The sequence below is a fragment of the Elephantulus edwardii genome, unplaced genomic scaffold (assembly GCF_000299155.1).
Source record: "Elephantulus edwardii isolate Elephantulus edwardi_28Jun2011 unplaced genomic scaffold, EleEdw1.0 scaffold00075, whole genome shotgun sequence".
NCBI classification, from domain to species: domain Eukaryota; kingdom Metazoa; phylum Chordata; class Mammalia; order Macroscelidea; family Macroscelididae; genus Elephantulus; species Elephantulus edwardii.
In genome coordinates this window covers 1,755,072-1,778,790 of record NW_006399825.1, presented here as the reverse complement: position 1 = coordinate 1,778,790, position 23,719 = coordinate 1,755,072, and the positions used below count along the sequence as shown (strand labels likewise).

General features: G+C 41.0%; 1 protein-coding gene and 2 pseudogenes across 1 annotated transcript in view; 1 reads left to right on the top strand and 2 right to left on the bottom strand.

The window, feature by feature from the left end:
• Positions 1-7,933, top strand: part of RFTN2 (raftlin family member 2) — a 95,934-nt gene extending 88,001 nt beyond the window's left edge. The window contains exon 9 of the mRNA XM_006889066.1: positions 7,661-7,933. Coding sequence (XP_006889128.1) covers positions 7,661-7,933 — 273 coding nt within the window. The remainder of the gene's footprint in view (positions 1-7,660) is intronic.
• Positions 4,991-6,676, bottom strand: LOC102844629 (annotated as a pseudogene).
• Positions 7,934-19,412: 11,479 nt separating the features above from the next.
• LOC102853204 overlaps positions 19,413-23,719 on the bottom strand; it is a 4,648-nt pseudogene continuing 341 nt past the window's right edge.

Genomic DNA, 23,719 nt, shown 5'->3' with positions numbered 1-23,719 from the left:
ATTGATTCAGTGACTGGGGTAATCAGGATGGGTGTGTCAGAGACAGTGCGATTGGCACAGGACAGAGCAGAGTTTAGGGCTGTTGTACATAGTGTCGCTATGAATCGCAAGTGACTCGATGGTACATAACAACAACAACAACATCTAAATGTCAGTGACTGTTGATACTTTATTATTCTATGTAAAATAAAAATTAAGAACATTTTTATCAAGCATATGCAATTGGTTATTATCAGCTGACATATAATAAAAACACAGTTGCAATATTTGCATTTGGCTCTGATGCTAGTAAGGAAATAAAGACTCAGGCAGCTAAGTGCTCTCTGGCACTGCACCATTCCTATTGTAATTCCATCAATGCTGAGAGCATCATTCAAAAGTTTAAAAAAAAAAGGCATTTGTTATGCATGTGGGAAACTGAGCTAGTAATGTGGTTCCAGGAAGGAACTGAATCTGGCAGCACTCCCCAGCTCTCCCAGTGTTCAGAAGACTACTTCTTCACAGCCCAGCCTCCAGAAGAGCATGGCAAGTTGAAACCGGACATTTACTGACAGTAAATCTGTCTGATTCTGCTGCTTGGATTAAATCCCCGTAATTCCATGAATGGGAATAAAAAGAGAAAACCTCTATGATCTGACATTTATAATCAGTGGCTCAGGTGAAAATGTGACTGCAACAAAGTTCTAGCTATGTGAAATGGACCACAAAGGCTGTTCTTTACCCAACGACGCCAATAACTTGGACAAGAGGAAGATAACTGCCCCTAAACTTCCAAAACATGCAGCATGCTACTAACTTACTGTCTTTAAGTTGATTCTGACCTTACAGTACAGAGTAGAGCTGCCTGATGGGATTTCCAAAGCTGCAGATCATTGTGGAAGCAGACTCATACATCTTTCTTTTTTTTTTTCCCCCTGCCTCTTTTTAAACAGTCCCTCCCTAAGGACTATCCACAGTTACCTTTGTATCCAAAGACGAAATTTGTAGGTGAAAGGAGTTAGCCTTAGTTACACACTCGTTAATTTCAGGGTCCAAAATATGGACCACTTCACGAATTTGCGTGTCATCCTTGCGCAGGGGCCATGCTAATCTCCTCTGTATCGTTCCAATTTTAGTATATGTGCTGCCGAAGCGAGCACTCATACATCTTTCTAACATGGAGCAGCTGTTGGGTTTGAATGACCAACCTTTTGGTGGTTAGTACGTGAGCACTTCACCACCGCCCCACCAGAGCATCTTCCAGACAGCACACTAAACCCACTGCCACTGAGGTAGTTCCTGCCCCTAGTACCACTGTTCTTGTTGTGTACCATTGAGTCTGGACTAGCCTATAATTGATGCTCCAGGAGTTTTCAGAAGCAGTCAGTCTCACGGAAGAAGATTGATTGACCATCCTTCTGTGGAGCAGCCAGTGGATTTGAACCACATACCTTTGGGACTGCATGCAGCACCAAGTTTTACCACTAGGCCATCAGATCTCCAGAGTAAAACTGCCCATAAGATTCTAAGACTGTAAATCTTATCAAAAGGACATTGATTATCTCACCTTTCTCTGTGGCATGGCTGGTGGGTTGGAACAACTGACCTTTTTGTGTATTTTTTAATTGGTTTGCGTACAATAACTCATATACATTGTACTTCATTTATGTATGTTGGTTTTCTACAATCTTTAATTAACATTGTGTTTCATACAATCCTCCATATATATAGTATTTTATATTAATACACTCTTGGCACCAGCATCCAGGAAATTAAAAGACGTATTGCGATGGGAAAGTCGGCTGTTAGGGACCTCTCTAATGTCCTGAAGAGCAACGGTGTCTCTCTGGAGACTAAGGTGCATCTGGTATAGGCCATGGTCTTTGCAATCACTTGTTATGCGTCAGAGAGCTGGACAATGACCAGGGAGGATAGAAGAATTATTGATGCTTTTGAGCTTTGGTGTTGGAGAAGAGTATTGAGGGTATCATGGACTGCTAAGAAAACAAACAGATTCATCCTGGAGAGGGTTAAACTGGGCTGCTCCTTAGAGGCAAGGATTCTGAAACTTCGTCTGACATACTTTAGACATGTTGTAAGGAGGGACCTTGGAGAAGGACATCATGCTTGGTAGGGTGGAGGGACAGCGCAGGAGGAGAAGGCCCTCTGGGAGATGGATTGATTCGGTGACTGGGGCAGTCGGGATGAGTGTGTCGGAGACAATGAGATTGTCTCAGGACAGAGCAGAGGTTAGGGCTGTTGTACATAGGGGTCGCTATGAGTCACAAGCGACTCGACGGCACATAACAACAACAATGCCTATTATTACTTTATCTTTTGAAGTCCGCATTGAGTCTTTACTGCCCCCTATTCTTTCTCTAAACTCTGCTGTCCTAGAGATTTATACTGCTTTCCCTTTTCCCACCTTCCTCCCCATTTTCCCTTCTCCTTCTGGATATTTAAGAACATCTTACTAGTTATCCCCCTATTTTTACAATAATGGTATTATGTAATGTTGATCCTTTTGAGACTTAGTTCACTTAGCATAGTGCTATCTAGACTCTCTCATGTTATATTTTACAGTAGCATCGGTGTGGGTTTTTTATACTATTTACAAAATTACAATGTTTTTCAGACGAGATTCTTCCAATTTCCCTCACCTCCCCACCCATCAACTTGTACAACTCCATGATTAGTCTCACACACACACACACACACACCTCCTTTCACCCTCCCCCCCTTGGATCTTCGTACTTAATCTACTATAATGGTTTTATAACATATTTGTCCACAATATCATTGTTTCTTAATGCTGCATAGTATCCCATTGTTGGAATTTTTTTATTTTATTATTTTTGTGTGCGTGTACTGTCAAATCAGATCTGACTGGTATAGGAGGAGATTGTCCCTCCTTCCTCGGCAGAGAATCTGGTGGATTCGAACCATTCGCCTCTGGGATTGTAGTTGCAGCTCCTTGCCACTAGGCCACCAGAGCTCCCCTCATTGTTGGAATTTATCACAATTTCTCAGTCCGTTCATTTGTTGATGGGCATGTGGGCTGTTTCCATTATCTTAATATAACCACTGTACCACCAAGGCTCCTTACAGTGTGCTAGCAGGGTACAACTATAAACCACATCATAAACAGTGGTTATGTTCTACAAAAAAGTAGCCCACAAAATCATATTTAATAAAGTTATTTGTTTGCCTTATATATTTACAATGAAACCCAATAGAAAATGTCTTTGTATTTTATATACTGTAGTTCAAGGGAGCTCTGGTGGCTTAGTAGGAAGGAGCTACACTGCCAGCCCAGAGGCACATATCCACCAGATGCTCCACAGGAGAAAGATTAGCAATCTCTACACATGCAATTAATTGCCTCTGAAACTCATTGAAGGGTCAGCTATTAGTCAGTTCTGACTCAACAGTATATAAAAACATATGTTATTGTTACGTGATGTTGAATCACCTCTGCATCTCATAGCGACCTTATGTACAGTACCTCTGAACTCTGTCCTATCCTGAGCCAGTCTCACTGACTCTGATACACCTACCTATATTACCCCACTTACTGTGTCAGTCCATCTCATCAAGAATCTTCCTTTCCTGCACTGTCCCCCCACCCCTCTAAACATGATGTTCTTCTCCAAGGATGAGTTGGTTCCTCCTGGCCACATGTCCAAATTATGTGAGATGGACCTTCAAAGTCCTACCCTGAAAAAAAAAAATCCTACCCTGCAGTGAGCAATTTGGTTTCACCATCTCCAAGAAAAACCTGTTTGTTTTCTTGGTGATCCATGGTATATTCAAGACTCTTCTCCAGCACCACAACTCGAAGGCATTGATTCTTCTTCCAGCATCTTTAATCACTGTCCAGCTCTCTGATGCATAACAAGTAATTGCAAAGATTATGGCCTGGATCAGGTGCACCTTAGTCTCTAGAATGCATCATTGTTTCTCAGTACTCTGGAGTGGTCCCTGACAGCACATTTTCCCAGTGCAATTTGTCTTTTGATTTCCTGACTGCTGGTGCCAAGATCTAAAGGTGTTGATTGTGGAACTTAGCAAGCTGGAATTAACAACCTCAATCTCTTCTCCATCATGGTGCTGCGAATGGCTCAGTACTGAGAATCTTTTTTTTCTTGATATTGAACTTCAATACATATTAAAGACTATAGCCCTTGACTTTCTGCAGCAAGCACTTCAGATCTGTACATACTATAGTTCAACAAATTTGTAAATAATAAACTCTTATACCCATCTTGGGCCTCTGACTTCTTATTTTTATTTAACTCTTTTCATTAAAGGTAAGTTCAATGACAGATCTTTCAAGATCTTCATCATGGACTGTAGAAATTTTTCTCTAAATTTCTATAGTTTCATTTTTCAAGTGTTTACTTTTTTAAAATTTTATTTTATTAATTTTAATAAACATTTACAGAGATTTTGAATTGCCATTCATTCATTGCTGAACTTTTCTCCCTGCCCAGCTCTCCCCCCCCCATCCCCCAGTTCACCCACTCTTTGAAAAGCAAAAAAAATTCCTTCTTTGGTATACAAACCCCCGCACCCCTCCCACTGCCCCGAGTACACTCCACTGTGCAACCTTAATTCTGGACTCTTGTGATAACCAGAATACCCTGAGAAGAGTAAGGTTATTCAGGCTCCCAGAGAAACCACAGTAAAGTTTCCTAATATTTTAGAGATCAGTCCTAGTCACATGATTTCCTGCTGTAGAAGTTCTTCACTTGTTTTACTGTCACTGTTTTTACCTTCAATAGTTTCCCGAATCCTGACTGGTTTGGGAATTGTATTTTTTGTGATCATCATCAATTTGATGAGTTTTTTCTACTGTATTAAGAATGTTCATATTTTCAACTATGACACATCTTTCAATTTATTCTTCAGAAGTAGAAAGGAGTAGATTCTTTAGTGGCTGCTCCAAGCAATCCTGATTTTATTTTCTCACACATGGTATCACTAAAATTACTGCTTTCAGTAATTACATTCAGTTGTTCATTGTTGAGGAGTGTTCTGGCTCCAAATTAGGAATAAGAATATCAGTTTTCTTCTGTAGGATTTTAACCTTGGCATTTGATGTGTTTTTCCAAAATTTAATTTCCTAAGTTACTGGATAATAATGGTTCCCAGACTGGCTCTCAGTCTCTTCTGGAGTGCCAGTATAAACATACAGTGAGTTACTAATGGCTTTCGTACTAATGACTGGAGGAAATACAATATTTTGCATTTCAGTATCAAACTTCTCTTCAGACCAAAGAGATGTGATAGTTCCATTAGATGCTTGTATATGCAGAAAGTATATTCCTTTTAGGAAAAAATTTTGTGGAAAGACACACTGGGTAGGTGTGACATTTTTGCAGCTATACATTTGTTTCCATTTATCTGAATGGTCCCAAGGAATCTTTTCTAAATAACCAAGGAACCACTGGGCTTGAAAGGTGAAATTTTCATATATGTAATTCCATTTTAGAACATACATCTCATTTTTGGCTTCAAATTCAATGTTTGTTTGGTTTTTGGGTTTGTTTTTTTTCTTTTCCTTTTTATTGTGTGTGTGTGTGTGTGTGTGTGTGTGTGTACCGTCAAATCGGATCTGACTTGTACAGGAGGAGATTGCCCCTCCTTCTCCGGCAGAGCATCTGGTGGATTTGAACTGTGTACTTCTGGAATTGCAGTGCAGCTTTTTGTCACCAGGCCACCAGAGCTCCCCTCAAATTCAATGTTTTATGGTGGAAGTAGTTTATTTTCAACTGTGTTTTTAATACAATACCATGGACTATAGATACGAACTTTTTTTCTTCAAACATAGGCTTGCCCTTACTTTCAAGCAATATGTAGCTTCTGGTACATTTTGGTATATACATTCTGGTATATTTTCCCTCTGGGATAAACATCTTCATCTAAACTGGAAGAATTTTTCCAGACAACTAAGTTATATGTAAAGCTTGTTCTTTCCTGATCCCACATGAGACTATATTCTGTTCCAGGAAGAGAGATGTTGATTATTATTGCCTGGTCTTCAGCTTCTAATTCTACTTTTAGGAGGACCAGTTTGAGCTATTTGAAATGGGATAAACGAATCCACTTTATACCAGGGAGAAGTTTTGTTTGCTTTTTCTGCTCTTACACGTAACTTAACGTCTTCAAAAATATCTAGGTGGGCCGCAGAAAAGTTGCATTTCGTATCAGTAATATACTGACACTCAAGCAATTTTAACCAATTATCCAATTCAGACATTTGGTAATCTGCTGAAGAAGTCACATTACCGACAGACTCATCGCTCCTATCCACTTCCGCATAAAGTTGTCATCTATGATGCTGACTTCTATATTTTGAGGAGATTTTATAATTTCTTCACCTGTGGCTGTGGATGACATCCACGATGCCCCGGGTAACATCCATGATGCCCCAGTGTCCTCATACCCAAGAGGGTGAGTGAGCACAGTGTGGGGGCCACTGCCAGCTTCATGGTTCACATCCTTGCCGATCACATCCTTGTGATTCACTTGCCACCGCTGGGCCTCTGACTTCTATGAATAATATTTTTCTGAGAAAAATATGGCCCTGGTTCCCAACTAACATGTATGTGAACTTTCAGTGCACAAGTGAAACCACTGTGCCTATTTAAGTTACCTTTTGTTCTTTATCAGTTTTAAGTGTGTAAGAATACATGATTAATTGTAAATAATCTGGTAAAAAAAAGAGTACATAATCAAGCTCTGTGTACATAATGTTACCAGCATAAATAAGCCCCTCTAACGAAATCGCAGCAGGTATGTGAACATTTACATACATGTTCAGTTCCTATCATTTTCCTCCTTGACCTTCCCTTGACTGACTGAGCCATCTTATTATGATTTCAATGTCCTTGGCAGGAACCATGTCCTCTTTTATTCTGAACTGTGCCAAAGATGTTGTCAGCCAGCAGACAGTATTTGTTAGCGGAAATGTTCACAGTTTATCAGATACTCTCAAGAACAAAGCATATGAACTTGCTAAGCATCACCACTGTGTCAGACAGAAGCCAGCCAGACAGCATGAGGAAAGGCTCGGCCCAGGAAGAAGCTCCAGATATCAAAGTAAACTTGGTCTGAATTATCCATGATCCCTGAAATGATTCCTGTATAACAATGGCCATATTGTGCCCGTTGAATCACTTCTTTTTGCTATTTAGATCCCAGCTAACACCAAGAAGAAAATGAAACCGTTAATATATTTCTACCTTCTTCTGTTCTCCATTTATCAGTGAAAAGTTGGGTTTGAGAGGTGGGAACCTTCAAATGAATTCCAGCTGACTATACTGAATCCGTCCCACAGATAATTTATTAATACTTGTGTTGACGTTCTAAGAAATCTCCTTTCCCCACATTTCTCTCCTCAGAGATGCCTTTGAAGGCCCAGACCAACCTGCCACCACCAGCCTGCCAATGAGGATTTATCTTTCTGGAATTTTCTAAGGGCTTTGAAACCAGAGAAGGTGCTTTTGTTTTGGGGGAAGAGGAGATAAGGAAGGTGACTGGCTCTGAGCTGATCCTTTAAGAATGATACTTGTTTTGAAAACAAGGAAGGAAAAGCCCATTAGACTGAGAAACAGCATGTGGTAGGGTAGAGGTGCTGGAAAGATCCGATTTTCATTGCTTGTCTCTTGTGTTTCAGAGGAAAGGCAGCCACCACATAAAAGGTGAAGACAAGAACAAAGTAACCAGTAGGAGTGTTGGACTGGACACGGCCAAGTCACAGCCTACAGAAAGCAGAGCCCTACCAGAGGAGGGCCTCTTCTCCACTTCCAGAGAAGGTTGGATGAAGGAGGGGAGGGCTACGCAGTGCAGCAGCCTTTCTGGGTTCAGCAGCAACGACAGTGTCCTGCGGGAATTGGACGATGGACAGTTTGATCAGGAAGATGGAGCAACTCAGGTCACATGCATGTGAGCAAGGGGTAAAGCAATGGAAGGCGTTGGGAGTCATTCTTGAAATAATTGCCATCTGACTATTGTATTCTTTTGCCTGCATGGATGTTATGCTCTGAATTTTGCCAGACTCAAGCTTTCATCAAATCTCCATAAATTTAGATTCAATCTCCAGAGCAAGGAAGACTAGTCCACTAGTCCGTGTATTTGTAAATTTATAATCATGTTTACATTGCTCAGTTAAAACAGCTGTTTAAACAAATGTTCATCAGTTTACTAAGCAATAACCTCCTTTGATTTCTTGTGAATGTACAAAATATACTTTTAATTCCTGGGAGGAAGACTAAAACGTGTCAACCTGTATTTTACCTAACTAGAAAATTCTCAGGAGATTATAGTTTTACTTATGTTGAAAAATAATCCCTATCCGTCTTTGTTTCTGTCTCTCATGCATACATCTAAATAGAAATCAAAGCCTAATTAATGAAAATAAATAACTTTTCCAAATGTTGTCTTTAACTATGGCATGTATATACAAAACAGAGCCACATTTCTTAAAATATTTTTTTTTGTCAAAATAGTGTTGTGTGTGTCTTTACTTCTAAAGTGTTGTCTTTACTTTTAAGGAGTTACCATAAATTTATTAAGCTTTGTTTCTACTAATGGCATACCTAGAAAGACAGCAATGTAGGATCCCTTAAAATGCAATACTTCAAGAACCCATAATCTGCATGTTTTAAGAACCTATCAAGAAAAAAAAAAAGAACTTATCAAGAAAGACAAATTTTCTTTCAAATTACAAATTTTTACTAAGAGGAAAAGCATCTTTAAGTAGATACTGATGTCTTCTACATCTGTCTAGATTTCAATTATGCTTTTATCGTGACTTATTAAATCCTAAAAAATGCTGGGGCCTCTTCAGTCCCATTGGGGTAGAAACGCATTCATAGCACATGTGATGTGGACAGTCACCCGCTCTGCTCTTCTTGCCATGCTAATAAGATGCCTTTCTATGGCCTGGCCAAAGCCCTCAACAGGGAAGATTAACATTTTTATAAAATAGGGAATATACATTTATCCACAAAAACTTTACTTTGAATAGTGAAAGCCTTCAATATTATTTCAACTAATGATACCACTAAATTCAACCTATGTAGTTTTAGTAACATTAGTATTGACACTATAAAATCATTTGAATAATAAAATGTAATTTATTGAGCTATTGTTTTATTGGTCACAAGTACCTATAATATACTACAGTCATATAATAGGTATATATTACATATCGAAGATATAACAGAACTAAACCAATCCCCATGAATAATTTATAAGATTGCCATGAAATGCTGCCACGTCAGCTCTGATTTGTAGTGACCCTGTGTTCAGCAGGGAGCTCTGATGGTATAGTCCACAGGAAGTTGTACTGCTAGCCAGAAGGTGGCGCCTCCCTGGTAGTTCAAATCCACCAGCACAACTCAAAGGCATCAATAATTCTTCCGTCATTCTTGGTCATTGTCCAGTTCGCTGATACATAGCGAGTAATTATGAGTACTATGGCCTGGATCATGAGCTCCTTAGTCTCTAGACTGAAATCATCACCCTTCAGCACTCTGGAGAGGTCCCTGACAGCAGATTTCCCTGATGCAATTCATCTTTTGATTTCCTCAGTGCTGGTGCCAAGAGTGTTGATTGTGGAACCGAAAAAGCTTATATTGTTAACAATCTCAATCTCTTCCTCTATCATGATGCTGCCAGTTGGCTCAGTGGTGAGAATCTTCATTTTCTTGAGCTTCAATCCATATTGAAGACTACAGTCCTTGACCCTCTTCAGCAAATGCTTCAAGCCCTCCTCAGTTTCAGGATGCAAGGTTGAGTCATCTACATAATGCAGATTATTGATGAGTCTTCCTCAAATCCTGATGCCACATATCTCTTCATAGAGTCCAGCCTATTGAATAACCTGTTCTACATACAGATTGAAAATTGATCCTAACTAGGGATGATTGAAGGAAAATTGATGCCTTTGAGCTACGGTGCTGGAGAAGAATATTGAATATCTCATGGACTGATAGGAGAGCAGTTTCCTACTAGAGAGGGTGAAACCAGACTGCTCCTTGGAGGCAAAGATTCTGAAACTCTGCTTGACATGCTTTGAGCATATTACAAGGAGGGCCAGTCCTTGAACAAGGAAATCATGCTTGGGAGGATGGAGGCACAGTGCAAGAGAGGAAGATACTTGATGAGATATATTAATTAAGTAACCGGGGTAATGAGGGTAGGTGTGCCAGAGACAATAAAGTTGCCACAGAATAGAGCAGCAGGGTTCAGAGCTATTGTTCATAGGGTCTCTGTGAGTCACAAGCTACTCAATGGCACATAACAACAACAACAACTAGTTGACTTAGTTTCATATGTATATCCAGTTCCCCCTTCCTCTCTTTGAGCTATGGTGCTGGAGAAGAATGTTGAATATCCCATGGACTGCCAGGAGAACAAACAGATTTATTCTAGAGGGTGAAGCCAGGCTGCTCCTTAGAGGCAAAGACTCTGAGGCTTCGTCTGACCTACTCATGTTGCAAGGAGGGACCAGTCCTTGGACAGGGACATCATGTGTAGAAGGGTGGAGGAACAGAGAAAGAGAGGAAGACCATCAACGAGGTGGGTTGATACAGTCACTGACTTAATGAGGGTAGGTGTGTCAGAGACAGTATAGAGCACAAGATAGAGCAGGTTTCAGGGCTGTTATACATCAGGTCACTATGAATCGCAAGCAACTCGACGACACATAAGAACAACCAGTCTTTACACAACAGACGGCATGATCTTTTTACAAGAAAATCAGATCATGTTTTTCTCCTGTTTAAAACTTCCAAAATGCCCTTCCTCTTGTGTACAAGTCCTGAAGTCTGGCTTCTTCCCGCCTCTGAGACTGCTTTCTCCTATAGTAAGCACTGACTTTCTCCCTGCTAACCTCTACCTCACCGACTTTGTCTACCTGGTTTTCTCTGCTACCTGATCTCTGTGTGGCTAGCTTCTTTTAGTTATTTGCATCTCAATTTATACATGACCTCCTCAGAAAGGACTTTCTGATGACTTAAGACCCTACTTAACAATTACTACATCACCTTGGGTTACTCCTTTGCAGAGCATTTCGTTTGTCTGGTTTTTAAAAAATTTGTTCATCCATTTATTCAGTAGTTTATTACATGCTTTCCCAACAGGAATGTGAAATCTTGAGACCAGGATGTTTGCTGCCATGCCTCTGGCTTATACACCAGGGCTGGCAAATAGTAGGTATTTGCTGAACAAATGGACCAAACCTCGTCCCAGTTCCTGGAGATAAGTTGCTCTAGGATTCATGAATGCATTGGAAAGGTTTTGTTGATTGTGACTTGGGTATATTGCCTTATAGATAAAAAATAAATTTGGTGAAAATTCTCTTTCTAAATAACCTCACCCTGATTTTAAACCAGAATAAATGTTAAGAACTGCATTTTCAAAACAGTGAGTTTATTTGAACTTTTTGCATATTTGGTGATTGTTTTTAGATTCTTTGTGGAAAGATGCTGTTGCTTTTGCCAGTTGATGTTGAATCAGTTCTGACCCACAGTGACCTCATGAACAATAGAATCAAATGCTGTCAAGTCCTGCACCATCCTCACGATCATTGCTGTGCTTGAAATGTCTTAGTGTCATCTGAGTAGAAGTTTGCACAGCAGATTGATATTCTGTTCAACCACTCATACATATTTTGTTTCACAATATTGATTACATTCTTTATATCCCCCCCCCCATCTTTCTGTGGTTCTTGTCTCCATCCTCTCCCTTCTTCCTACCATCTGAGTTTTATTCCTGGGCACATGCTGCCTTTATGATCTTGAACAGTTGATTGTTTTAAGGAGTAATGTTATATTGCTCACCTTATGTTTCTCTTTATTGTTTGGTTACGGATTTTGCCATAGGAGTGAATTCAGTTCCAGGCTCAAAAGTGACTTAACGGCCGTGGTTTTGTAGGTTCTACCATTTTCTGTCAGACCTGTCCATCACTGTGATTGTGAGTTTTGTTCTGCATTTATCTCCACTCTATCCAGCCCTGTACTGTGACTCAGTACAGAGTGATTAGCAGTGTAGGTGGGTGCCATGTAGTTCTCCTGGCCTCAGGGTTTTGAAGGTTGAGGTTAATGAGGTCGATTGGTGCTGTTTGGGCTGTTTTCATTCATATTTTATTTTTGCCTCTCTTCTTTGCTTCATTGGAAAAGACCAATGGTTGCACCTTAGATGGTCACTGGAAAGCTTTTAAGTCTCCAGTCACTACTTGTTAATGTAAAGCATAAAACATTGGCTTTGTGAGCTGTCATGCCAAATAGCCTTGCTGTCTCCTGAAATTATGGTCCTGTGACCAGTGGCTCATTCCTTCACAGTGTTTGGTTATAATTAAGAAGTTTACTTAAATTTGCTTTTTGTTGTCTCTACTATATACGTGACTATATTTGCAGCATGTATGAATACTTAGGTTGAAATATTACCTGCCAAATATATGCAGGATTGTGAGCGTAGACTTTTTCACTTAAGAAACGAAGTTGTGATACAAGCTGCCGTGTGGATGGAGCTTAAAGACATTATGCTGATCAATAAGTTGATTACAAAAGAGTAAATATTAAGAAAAACAGAAGAAGACAAAAAATAGGAGTAAATATAACCTCCATTAATATAAAAAGACAAAGACAGATGTATAGGGACTGTGGTGTTAGACTAAAAGTTGGAGTGGGGGTGTTTTTAGACATTTGATAGCACCGCTGGTCTCCAGCTACCTTAACTGCAGACACGTGGTCTTGCAAATCAACATGGTCTTGTTAATCATCAACAGCTGAGCATCAATATAAATAGCGCACGCCCTATACTAGAGGGTGTGTGAAGACACCAACACAGGAGCCACAGCATCATGACTGTGTTTAAACCTCCTGCTGCATCCAGCTGGCCCATTGCTCACCAGTTTCTACAAAAGAACCTGGCTTGCATAACTCCAATCATGTGGGTCATTCCCCTGAGAGGTCTGAGTCCTTGGAGAACCTTCTAGCAAATCTTAAGACCCACATAGAGGAATTGTGGAACTAAGCCACAGATGGAGCTGTTAATAGAACGTATGGATTTATACAACTGGTTAAGCATTTGGGAGTATGTTGACCTACAGCTTCTCATAAATAGGCTATTATTCATCTTAGCACTACAAATTCTAGAAACAGGACCAATATTTATTAGTGGTTACCAGGGGCAGTACAGGTGGGTTATGGGGAGAAATGAAATGCACAGTCAAATAAGGTTTTGGATTTCTCACATAGTAAGTCCAAATGGTTCTAGACGAGTGCGTCACCTCTATTGTCCACCATCAGTGTCCCAGGCTGCTCCTGTCCTCACCTGCATTCTCACAGCTGTCTCGTGGTTACAGAAATTGCTTTTCCACACATTGTCCAACATCGAGTATTGTTGTTGTTGTTATGTGCCATCGAGTCGCTTGCGACTCATAGCGACCCTATGTACAACAGCCCTAAACTCCGCTCTGTCCTGTGCCAATCGCACTGTCTCAGACACTCCCATCCCAATTATCCCAGTCACTGAATCAATCCACCTCATAGAGGGCCTTCCTCTCCTGCGCTGTCCCTCCACCCTCCCAAGCATGATGTCCCTCTCCAGGGACCGGTCTCTCCTCACAACATGTCCAAAGTATGTTAGACGGAGCCTCAGAATCCTTGCCTCCAAGGAGCCACCCGGTTTAACCCTTTCCAGGACAAATCTGTTTGTTTTCCTAGCAGTTCATGGTATTCTCAATACTCTTCTCCAGCACCACAGCTCCAAGGCATCAATTCTCCTTCTATCCTCCTTGGTCATTGTCCAACTCTCTGATGCATCACAAGTGATTGTGAAGACCATAGCCTGTATCGGACGCACCTTAGTCTCCAGAGAGACACCACTGCTCTTCAGCACTTTGGAGAGGTCCCTAACAGCAGACTTTCCCATGGCAATGCGCCTTTCAATTTCCTGGCTGCTGGAGCCAAGACTGTCGACTACAGAGGCAAGCAAACTAAAGCTGTGAACAATCTCAAACTCTTCACCATCCATCCTGATGCTGCCAGCGGGTCCAGTGGTGAGAATCTTTGTCTTCTTGACATTGAGCCTCAATCCATATTGGAGGCTGCAGTCCTTGACACTCTGCAGCAGGCGCTTCAGGTCCTCTTCAGTTTCAGCAAGCAGGGTTGTGTCATCCGCATAACGCAGGTTGTTGATAAATCGTTCACCAATCTTGACCCCACATTTCTCCTCATAGAGCCCAGCCTCTCGGATAATCTGTTCTGCATATAGGGTGAAAAGGTATGGAGATAGGATGCATCCCTGGCATACGCCCTTCCCAATTTTGAACCATGCAGTGTTCCCTTGCTCTGTTCTGACGACTGCCTCCTGGTCCAAGTATAAGTTTCACATTAGAACAATCAAGTGTTCTGGGATTCCCATTCTTCCCAGAGTCAGCCATAGTTTGTTATGATCTACACAGTCAAATGCCTTGGCTAATTTGATGAACAAATGAGCACTTTTTCCCCTCTCCCCTCTCTCTTTTTTTTTTCTTGTTGGGTGCCATTGAATTTGATCCAACTAGCACAGGAAATGACCCTTCTTTCTCCAGCGGAGCATCTGGGGGATTCAAACCATGCTCCTTCAGGATTGCAGTGCAGCTTCTTGCCAGTATGCAACCAGAGCTCCCCACAAATGAGCACTTTTTTAATGAGAACTTTTGTTTTTTTAAATTAGTGAACTGAGAATTTTTAATATGGTTATTAGTTATGTGTAGGTAAATGAATTACCTATTTGCGTCCTTTGTTTTTTTCCTATTTGTCTACTTGCTTTTTGAACATTTCTCTGTTCATGTGAAATGTTAGCCCTTTATAATTTGATCTTTTAAAACAATTGTGAAATAGCTTTCTATGAAGATGGCGCCAAAAGCGAGGAAGGAAGCCCCTACCCCTCCCAAAACTGAAGCTAAAGCAAAGGCATTAAAGGCCAAGAAAGCAGTCCTGAAGGGCATCCACAGCCAAAAAAAATAGAAGATCTTCACATCACCCACCTTCCAGTGGCCTAAGATGCTGAGACTCTAAAGGCAGCCCGAATAACCCCAGAAGAGCGCCCCCAGGAGAAACAAGCTTGACCACTGTGCCATCATCAAATTTCCCCTGACCACTGAGTCAGCCATGAAGAAGATAGAAGATAACAACACACTTGTGTTCATTGTGGATGTCAAGGCCAACAAGCACCAAGTTAAACAAGCTGCAAAGAAGCTCTGTGACATTGATGTGGCTAAGGTCAACACTTTGATTGGGTCTGATGGAGAGAAGAAGGCCTATGTTCGACTTGCTCCTGACTGTGATGCTTTGGATGTTGCCAACAAAATTGGGATCATCTAAACTGAGTCCAGCGGGCTAAATCTAAATGCAAATTTTTCTCACACACAAAAAACCCACCAAAAAACAATTGTAAAATAATACATGTATTCTGATACTACTATTTAATTGTACAATCAATCCATAACAAATTACCAGACCAATTTTAGATAATGCTTCAGGACTGGGGTTTTTCAACAGCTTCAAATTGACTGTGTAGATCACAACAAACTGTGGATGACTCTGAGAAGAATGGGTATGCCAGACACTTGATTGTGCTTATGCAAAACCTATACTTAGACCAGGAGGTAGTCATCAGAATAGAGCAAGGAAACACTACATGGTTCAAAATTGAGAAAGGTGGATGCCAAAGATGTGTCCTATCTCCATACCTTTTCAATCTATTTGTGGAACAGATTATCTGGGAGGCTGGGATCTATGAGGAGAAATGTGGCATCAGGATTGGAGGAAGACTCATCAACAACCTGCGTTATGCAGATGACACAACTCTGTTTACTGAAACTGAGGAGGACTTGAAGTGATTGCTGCAGAAGGTCAAAGACTGCAGCCTTCAATATGGATTGAAGCTCAACATCAAGAAAACAAAGATTCTCACCACTGGGATGCTTGGCAGCATCATGATAGATGGTAAAGAGATTGAGATTGTTAATAGCTTCGGTTTGGTGGGCTCTACAATCAACACTATTAGTATCAGCAGCCATGAAATTAAAAGATGAATTGCATTGAGAAAGTCGGCTGTCAGAGACCTCGCCAAAGTGCTGAAGAACAACGATAACAGTCTGGAGACTAAAGTGCGCTTGATATAGACCATGGTCTTTGCAATTACTTGCTATGCATCAGAATGCTGTACAATGACTAGGGATGATAGAAGGAGAATTGGTGCTGGAGAAGGGTATAGAATATACCATGGACTGCTAAGAGATCAAACAAGTTCATCCTGGAGAAGGTGAAGCCAGGCTGCTCCTTGGAGAGAAGGATCCTGAAGCTTTGTCTGACATTGCAAGGAGGGACCAGTCCTTGGAGAGGGATGTCATGCTTGGGAGGGTGGAGGGACAGCACAGGAGAGGAAGACCCTCAATAAGGTGGATTGATTCAGTGACTGTGGTTATGAAGGTACCAGAGACAATAAGATTGGCACAGGATAGAGCAGGGTTTAGTGATGTTGTGCATAGAGGAACTTTGAGTGACAGGTGACTCAACAGCACATAACAACAACAACTTGAAGGTAGGGAAGGTATTCATGTCTGCTTTACCATGCTTAAAAAGCATGGTAAAACTCCTCCTCCAAATCTTGTTGATATTCTGGGCCAATACCAACAGGTCCTTCAGATGCCTGTCACTTAAATTTCTGTTCTCTAATTTTGTCCACAAAAGGTTTCTATATAGGGCCAAGTTCTTTATTAAATGCCACTGTAATGACATCAGTGTTCCTCCACAAATGGACTGAAAATGCTGACCAAATGACACAGGAAAATTTGAAGAGCCTCTGGAGAAGCATGGTGACTTGAAAGCCGCCACCAGTGCCACTGTCCTCCTTCCAGTCCTAGCTCCTATAATTTGATGTTTTGTTTCTTAATTCTTATTATGAGATAAAGCACAAATATTTTGTGATTGAGTTGTTTACCTTTTTTCTTGTTGAGGTTCTAGAGTGTTCTGTAAATTTTAGAAATAAGTCCCTTATCAGAGAGGTCATTGTTGTTGTTGTTGTTGTTATATGCCATTGAGTCACTTGCGACTCATAGCGACCCTATGTACAAGAGCCCTAAACGCTGTTCTATCCTGTGCCAGCCTCACCGTCTCAAACACTCATTCCCACCACTCCACTCACAGAATCGATCCATCTCATCGAGGTTCTTCCTCTCCTGCGCCGTCCCTCCACTCCAAGTATTTTTTCCTAGTCTGTGGCTTTCCTTTTAACCATATTGGAGAAGTTTATTGATGTGCATAGGGATTTGATTCTCAGAAGGTCCCATTCATCTGTTTTATTCTCTCCTGGTTGTAGGTTTTTCAAGATGCCTGGAAAACTGTTCATATTATGAATTAGGCTTCTAGAGTTCTTCCAAGCTTTACTCTGATGAAGTTTATTGTCCTTGGTTTTACTCCCAGTTCCTCAATCCACTTTGAGTTGGTTTTGGTGTATGGTGTGAAGTGTGGGTCTTGGTTGAGTTTTGTACAGATAGTCTTCCAATTTTGCTAACACCATTTGTTAAAGAGGCTTTTGTCCTCACTTAACTGATTTCATCTCCTTGTCAAAAATCAGTTGACCGTAGATAGAGGAGCTGATTTCTGGGTTTTTAATTCTATTCCATTGATCTATGTATCTGTCACTGTACCAGTACCACACTGTCTTGATCACCATGCCTGTGTAGTAGTAGTATTTGAGATCAGGGGCTGAGATGCCTCTTTCTATTCCAGATTAAACTGGAAATTGTATTTTCCATCTCATTGAAGAATGGAATTGATATTTGTATTAAGATTGCATTGAACTTGTAGATTGCCTTTGGTAGAATTGTCATTTTCACAATATTAAGTCTTCCTATCTATGAGCAAGGGATATTCTTCCATTTCTCCAGGTCTCTTCTTGTTTCTTGTAGTCATGTTTTGTAATTTTCTTTGGATAGGTCTTTTGTGTTTCTAATTAGATTTACTCCCAAGTAGTTAATCTTGTGGCTAGCTATTGTGATAGGTATTGTTTTTCTTAGCTCCATTTCCGTTTTCTCTTTGTCACTGTATCCTGCCACTTTGCTGAATTGGTCAACTATGTCCAGTAATTTTCTTGCTGAGTCTTTAGGGTTTTCTAAGTATACGGTCATATCATCTGCCTATAAAGATAATTTTACCTCATCTCTGCCAATTTCGATACCTCTTATTTCCTTGTCTTATTGCTGTCACTAAGACTTCCAATACAATATTGAAAAGGAGAACTGATAGTGGACATCCTTGCCTAATTCCTGTTCTCAAAGGGAATGTCTTTAATCTCTCTCCATTGAAAATGATGTTGGCTCTTGGTTTTGCATTTATACTTTTTACTATGTTGAGGAAATTCCTCTATATTCCAATTTTGTTGAATGTTTTAATCAGGAAACGGTGTTGGATTTTGCCAAAGGCCTTTTCTGCATTAATTGATAGGATCATGTAGCCATTGTTATTTCTTATGTTGCATCATCCTTGCATACCTGTTACGAATCCCATTTGGTCATAAATTATTATTTTTTATGTACTGTTGGATTCTATTGGCTAGGATTTTATTGAGGATTTTTGCATCTACATTCATGAGAGTTATTGGCCTATAGTTTTCTATTTTGGTGGTGTCTTTACCTGACTTTGGTATCAAGCCATGATCTCTTCAATCACTTGCTATGCATCTGAAAGTTGGACAATGAATAAGGATGACAGAAGAGCCAATGCCTTTGCGTTGTAGTTTTGGTGAAGAGTACAGGACAAACAAGAGTGTAGTGGAATAAGTGCAAACGTGCTCCTTAGAAGCAAGGATAGTGAAACTTTGTCTGACATACTTTAGCCATGTTAAAAGAGGCCTCTCCAATGACTGGTCTCTCCTTACAGTATGTCCAGAATATGTCAGGTGAAGCTTCAGAATCCTTGCCTCTAAAGAGCAGCCTGATTTCACCCTCTCCTGGACAAACCTGTTTGTTCTCCCCGCAGTCCATGGTATATTCAATACTCTTCTCCAGCACCACAGCTCAAAGGCATCAGTTTTCCTCTTATTATCCCTAGTTATTGTCCAGCTTTCTGATGCATAGCACATAATTGCAAAGACCATGGCTAACCTTGAGAAGAATAGGAATCCCAGAACACTTGAGCATGCTTATGCAAAACCTATACTTGGATCAGGAGGCAGTTGTCAGAACAGAGCAAATCTTCAGACTTGACTTTTCAATCAAGGTACACGTTAGTCTCAAGACTGACATCTTGCTCTAAGTAAACAGACAAGAGAATATTACTTGCACAACCATGTTTAATTTTTTTCTTATTAAATCTTTTTCATAAGTGTTCATGTCAGTTCACGGTTTAAACTAGACGTTGCAAGGTTTATTAGCTAGCTTCTAATTTGGACATGGCAACCAATATTTCACCATACAACTGGATGATGGACCACATATTCCTGGCTGTTTCCATTGGGCAGGTTCTGTACGCTTCTTTGGATTCAATAGTTGTGATCTTGTTTGAGATGAGCATGTGCACATAGAGCCAGATTTTGTTAGTCTCTATCCCAGAAAACTGATGGAGCACACCTCAGCGCTTGTATAAATCAGTGACTGGCTTTGCCACCACTTTGTATCGTCTGAGACTGGCAGCATTGCTTAAGGTTTATCATCCTTGTTCACCAGTGATGTCACCAGTGCCACGCACATGAAGAGGATTGAAATCCAGGTTGTATACTCTCCCACTAGGAGGGTGAACCCAACACCTGCTGAGATGATCTTTGAGTGTTTCAAATGGAATATGCAGAGATTACTAGATCCAGTTCACAGATTGTGTCCAGGGCTCCTGCCTGTAACTAAAGTCCTAGGGAAACCATCTAGTAGCCAGTACTGTTCTCGCCTACTCTCCAGCTCCACATCATTAGGCGTGTGACCTGGAACCAGAAGACCTTTCTGTCTGTACTGCTTTGCCATGTCTCCAACCTCCGTGATCCGTGTTCGCTCGGGTGTTTTCTCGCCAGAAGTGGCTGCTGGAGAGACTCTGGAAGCCAAAGTTCTGGGCGGTCATCTGGCACACAGTGCCCTTGCCTGAGCCGGGCGGCCCAAGGATGACCACAAGCAGGGGTTTGGAAGTCCTTGCCTGGGCAAGGAGGGGGACAGTGGTCCCGGAGGGTGCCTCGGGCACTTTGTCGCTTCCTCCCCAGTGTTGGATCACTTGGACTTGTGCATGGATTCGCCAGTCACTCTCACCCTGGCTGGGCAGCCACGCACCCTGAGGCTTCCAGCCAGAATACTGCTGGGCATTGCCACCTCTGCCCGCCGCCACTCCGTGCCGACACCTGTGTTTATTGCTGTGTTATTCACAACAGCAAAGAAATGGAAGCGCACCAAATGCCCAACAACAAACGAATTGATAGGAAAACTATGGTACATTCACACAGGTGAATAGTAAGAAAAAAAAACCCCAACTCATAAGCCATTACACAGCATGAGGGAGCCTGCAGGACATTATGCTGAATGAAATATCTCAGTCACAATAGGACAAATACTGTATAAAACTGCTCTTATAAAATAGGACAGACCAGAGTTGGGGGTCAGGTAGGGGGAGGGCAGAGAATGGAAAAAGAGTAGATAGATAACACACACTGCAGTAGAAAAAATGAGGTGAAGAACTGTCCAAAAGGAATACATGATAAGTCATTATACTTATGACCGCAATCTGGAATAAAGGGTGCATTGCTGGTTGGGCTAAGGGGAAGGGGAGGGGAGAGAGGGAATAAAATGAGCAGCAACAACAACAAAAAAGGAAAGAAAAAATCTCTGTAAATGTTCATTAAAATTATTTAAAAATATATTAAAATAAAATTTAAAAAACAACAAAAAAGACAAATACCATTAAAAAATATTACTATAACCTAGATGAGGATGACAGTGACTCAAAGTTAATGTGCCAGCAAACAAATCTATATGTGGCTCTCGAAATGTCCCCAGCTACTATTAAAGACGCAAGAAAGAAAATTCAGAGGAATGGAAAGAACTCCCAGCAGTTTTCAATTATAATGAGTCCTGGGTCCTATTTGACTAGGACTATCTTACACAAGAAATCGGAGTCCCTATACAAACAGGCATCTTCTATATCTTCTGCATCAAATAATTTTGAACTAGCGGCCAGATACCATTTGGATTTTTAATCTTGCCATAACTGGAAGGAATTCTGGTGGCCTAATCAGTAGGGGGTTGCACTGTCAACCCAAAGGCAGTAGATTCGAATTCCACCAGCTGTTCTGAAGGAAAAAGATTGGCAAAATCCTCCTGTGCAGTTTACAGCCTCTGAAAGCCCACTGGAGAGTCAGCTGTGAGTCAGTTCCAACTCAACAATAATGATGCTTTTTTGAGCATAACCTGAAGGAGCCCTGGTGGCATAATGATTAATCACTTGGCTGGCAACCCAAAAGATTTGCACTGAATCACAAGTGTAAAATCTGAAGCACTTTGTTTTGGAAGCCTGGTGTCTGTTGCAGAGCCCTCGCTCCATTCTAATTCTTGATATAGGATCAGGCATATTTTGACTTTCTTTCTCACTGGTAAATCATTTACGTGGCTTTGCCCTCAGGGAAAGTGCAGAGAACAGAAAAAGGTATGGAGAGAACTGAGAAACTTACCTGAAATGGCCTGAATGTTTCATCCTAGCTCCAAACACCGAGTAGCCAGGTAGTGAGGAACCCGGAGAACCAACCTCTAAGCTTTTTCTTTTTAAACTACGTGAGTCATCCCAATCACTGCCTGCTTCAGTAGTTCCACCTGCAAGGGTGCTTGGAGTCCGATAAACAAATGCCATAGCCTTGATTTGGTGTAATCATGCTGGTGATTTCCCCCATTCCAGAGTCATTTCTCTGTTTTTATCTTAATAAAAAGGTATCTACAGAATTCATCTGAATCTGGGCTCTTCCTCAACCCCAGAAAAGACTTAATGATCTCCCAAAAGATTCCAATTGAGGAAGCCCTGCAGGGCAGTTCTCTTCTACCACATAAAGCAAGCTATGACTCAGAATTGACTCAACAGCATGAAATTAAAGTGGCAATACAACCTCTGCACTCCTGCGACCAAATCAAGTACCTCGTGTTGGCTACATTAGCACTGGAGAATGCACGCCATCCATTCATGGGACGATTGACTTAATTAGGTTAACCAGGAGGTCAAAACTCTAACTTCTAAAAAAAAAAAAAAAACCAAACAAAAAAACCTCTAACTTCTATCTAACAAGTTTAAAAGTAAAAAATTCTGAATGTGCCTTACTCAGGAAAAACAAGAAGTAACACAAATTCCTCATATTGCTAATGGGTTTCCATGACCTATAATCAATTAATTTCTCAATGATTCTAGTTGATGGGGTTATTAAAAAATTTCAAATGTGACAGGGAACTTCTGATGAAGTAACAAGAACTAGGCACACCTTTCCACCTTAAGCAATTAAAGCACTGGATAAATAATCTGAAACCGTTTTCAGACATTGGACAAAAGGAAGCGGACAATGATCTTTGAAAGAGACTCTTCGTTTCAAGGAGCAGAAACTAATGTCAGGTGATTTAGTCAGAACAAAAATAATTTACTTCAAGAATTTGGGGTAATCCCCAAGATCTCCAGAGAAGGCAAAGATGCAAGATTAGCTACTTTGTGGCTAAGAACAAATGATATTTCCACAGAAGACTATGCTGCTTTCACACCGCAGGCTCAGACACCACCACTGGCTATGAAACTACCACCAAAACTACTGTCAGTGTCACCCTGCCTCCCAGCACTAGACCAGAACTGCCTCCAACCCTGCCTTGAGGCCAGGCTTCCAAACCCCACAGCTTAGGGAGTTTGGCTTGACTATGAGAAGACATTTTTGACTATGTGGATCACTTGGAGATCACGACAAACTACTGCTAACACTGAGAAGAATGGGTATCCCAAAAAACTGTGCTCATGCAAAACCTATTCCTAGACCAAGAGGCTGTTGTAAGAAGACAGGAAGAGCACTACATAGTTTAAAATTAAGAAACGTGTGTCAGAGCTATATCCTCTTTCCATGCCTATTTAATCTGTACTCTGAGCAAATAATTTGAGAGGCTGGACTCTATGAAGAAAGTGGCATCTGGATCTGGTTACTGGTTACATCAGTAACCTATATTATGCAGATGACACAAATTTGAATGTGAGGAGGATTTGAAGCACTTGCTGCTGAAGATGAAAGAAGAAAGCCATTGACATAGAGTGGATCTCAACCTCAGGAAAAAATTCTCACCAAGGGACCAACAGGCAACCTCATGATTGACGGAGAAAAGATTGAAACTGTCAATGACTGCATCGGACTTGGATCCATGATCAGTACTTTTGGTACCAGCAGCCAGGAAGTCAGAAGATGTATTGCACTGGGAAAATTTAGTCAGGGACCTCTCCAAATTTTTGAGGAGCAATGATTGTTGTCAGTTTGAGGACTAAGGTGTGCCTGATTCAGGCCATGATCTTTCAATCACTTGCTATGTATCTGAGAGCTGGACAATGAATAAGGATGACAAGAAGAATTGATGCCTCTGAGCTGTGGCATTGGTGAAGAGCAAACAGTCCCTCCCTAAGGACTATCCACAGTTACCTTTGTATCCAAAGACGAAATTTGTAGGTGAAAGGAGTTAGCCTTAGTTACACACTCGTTA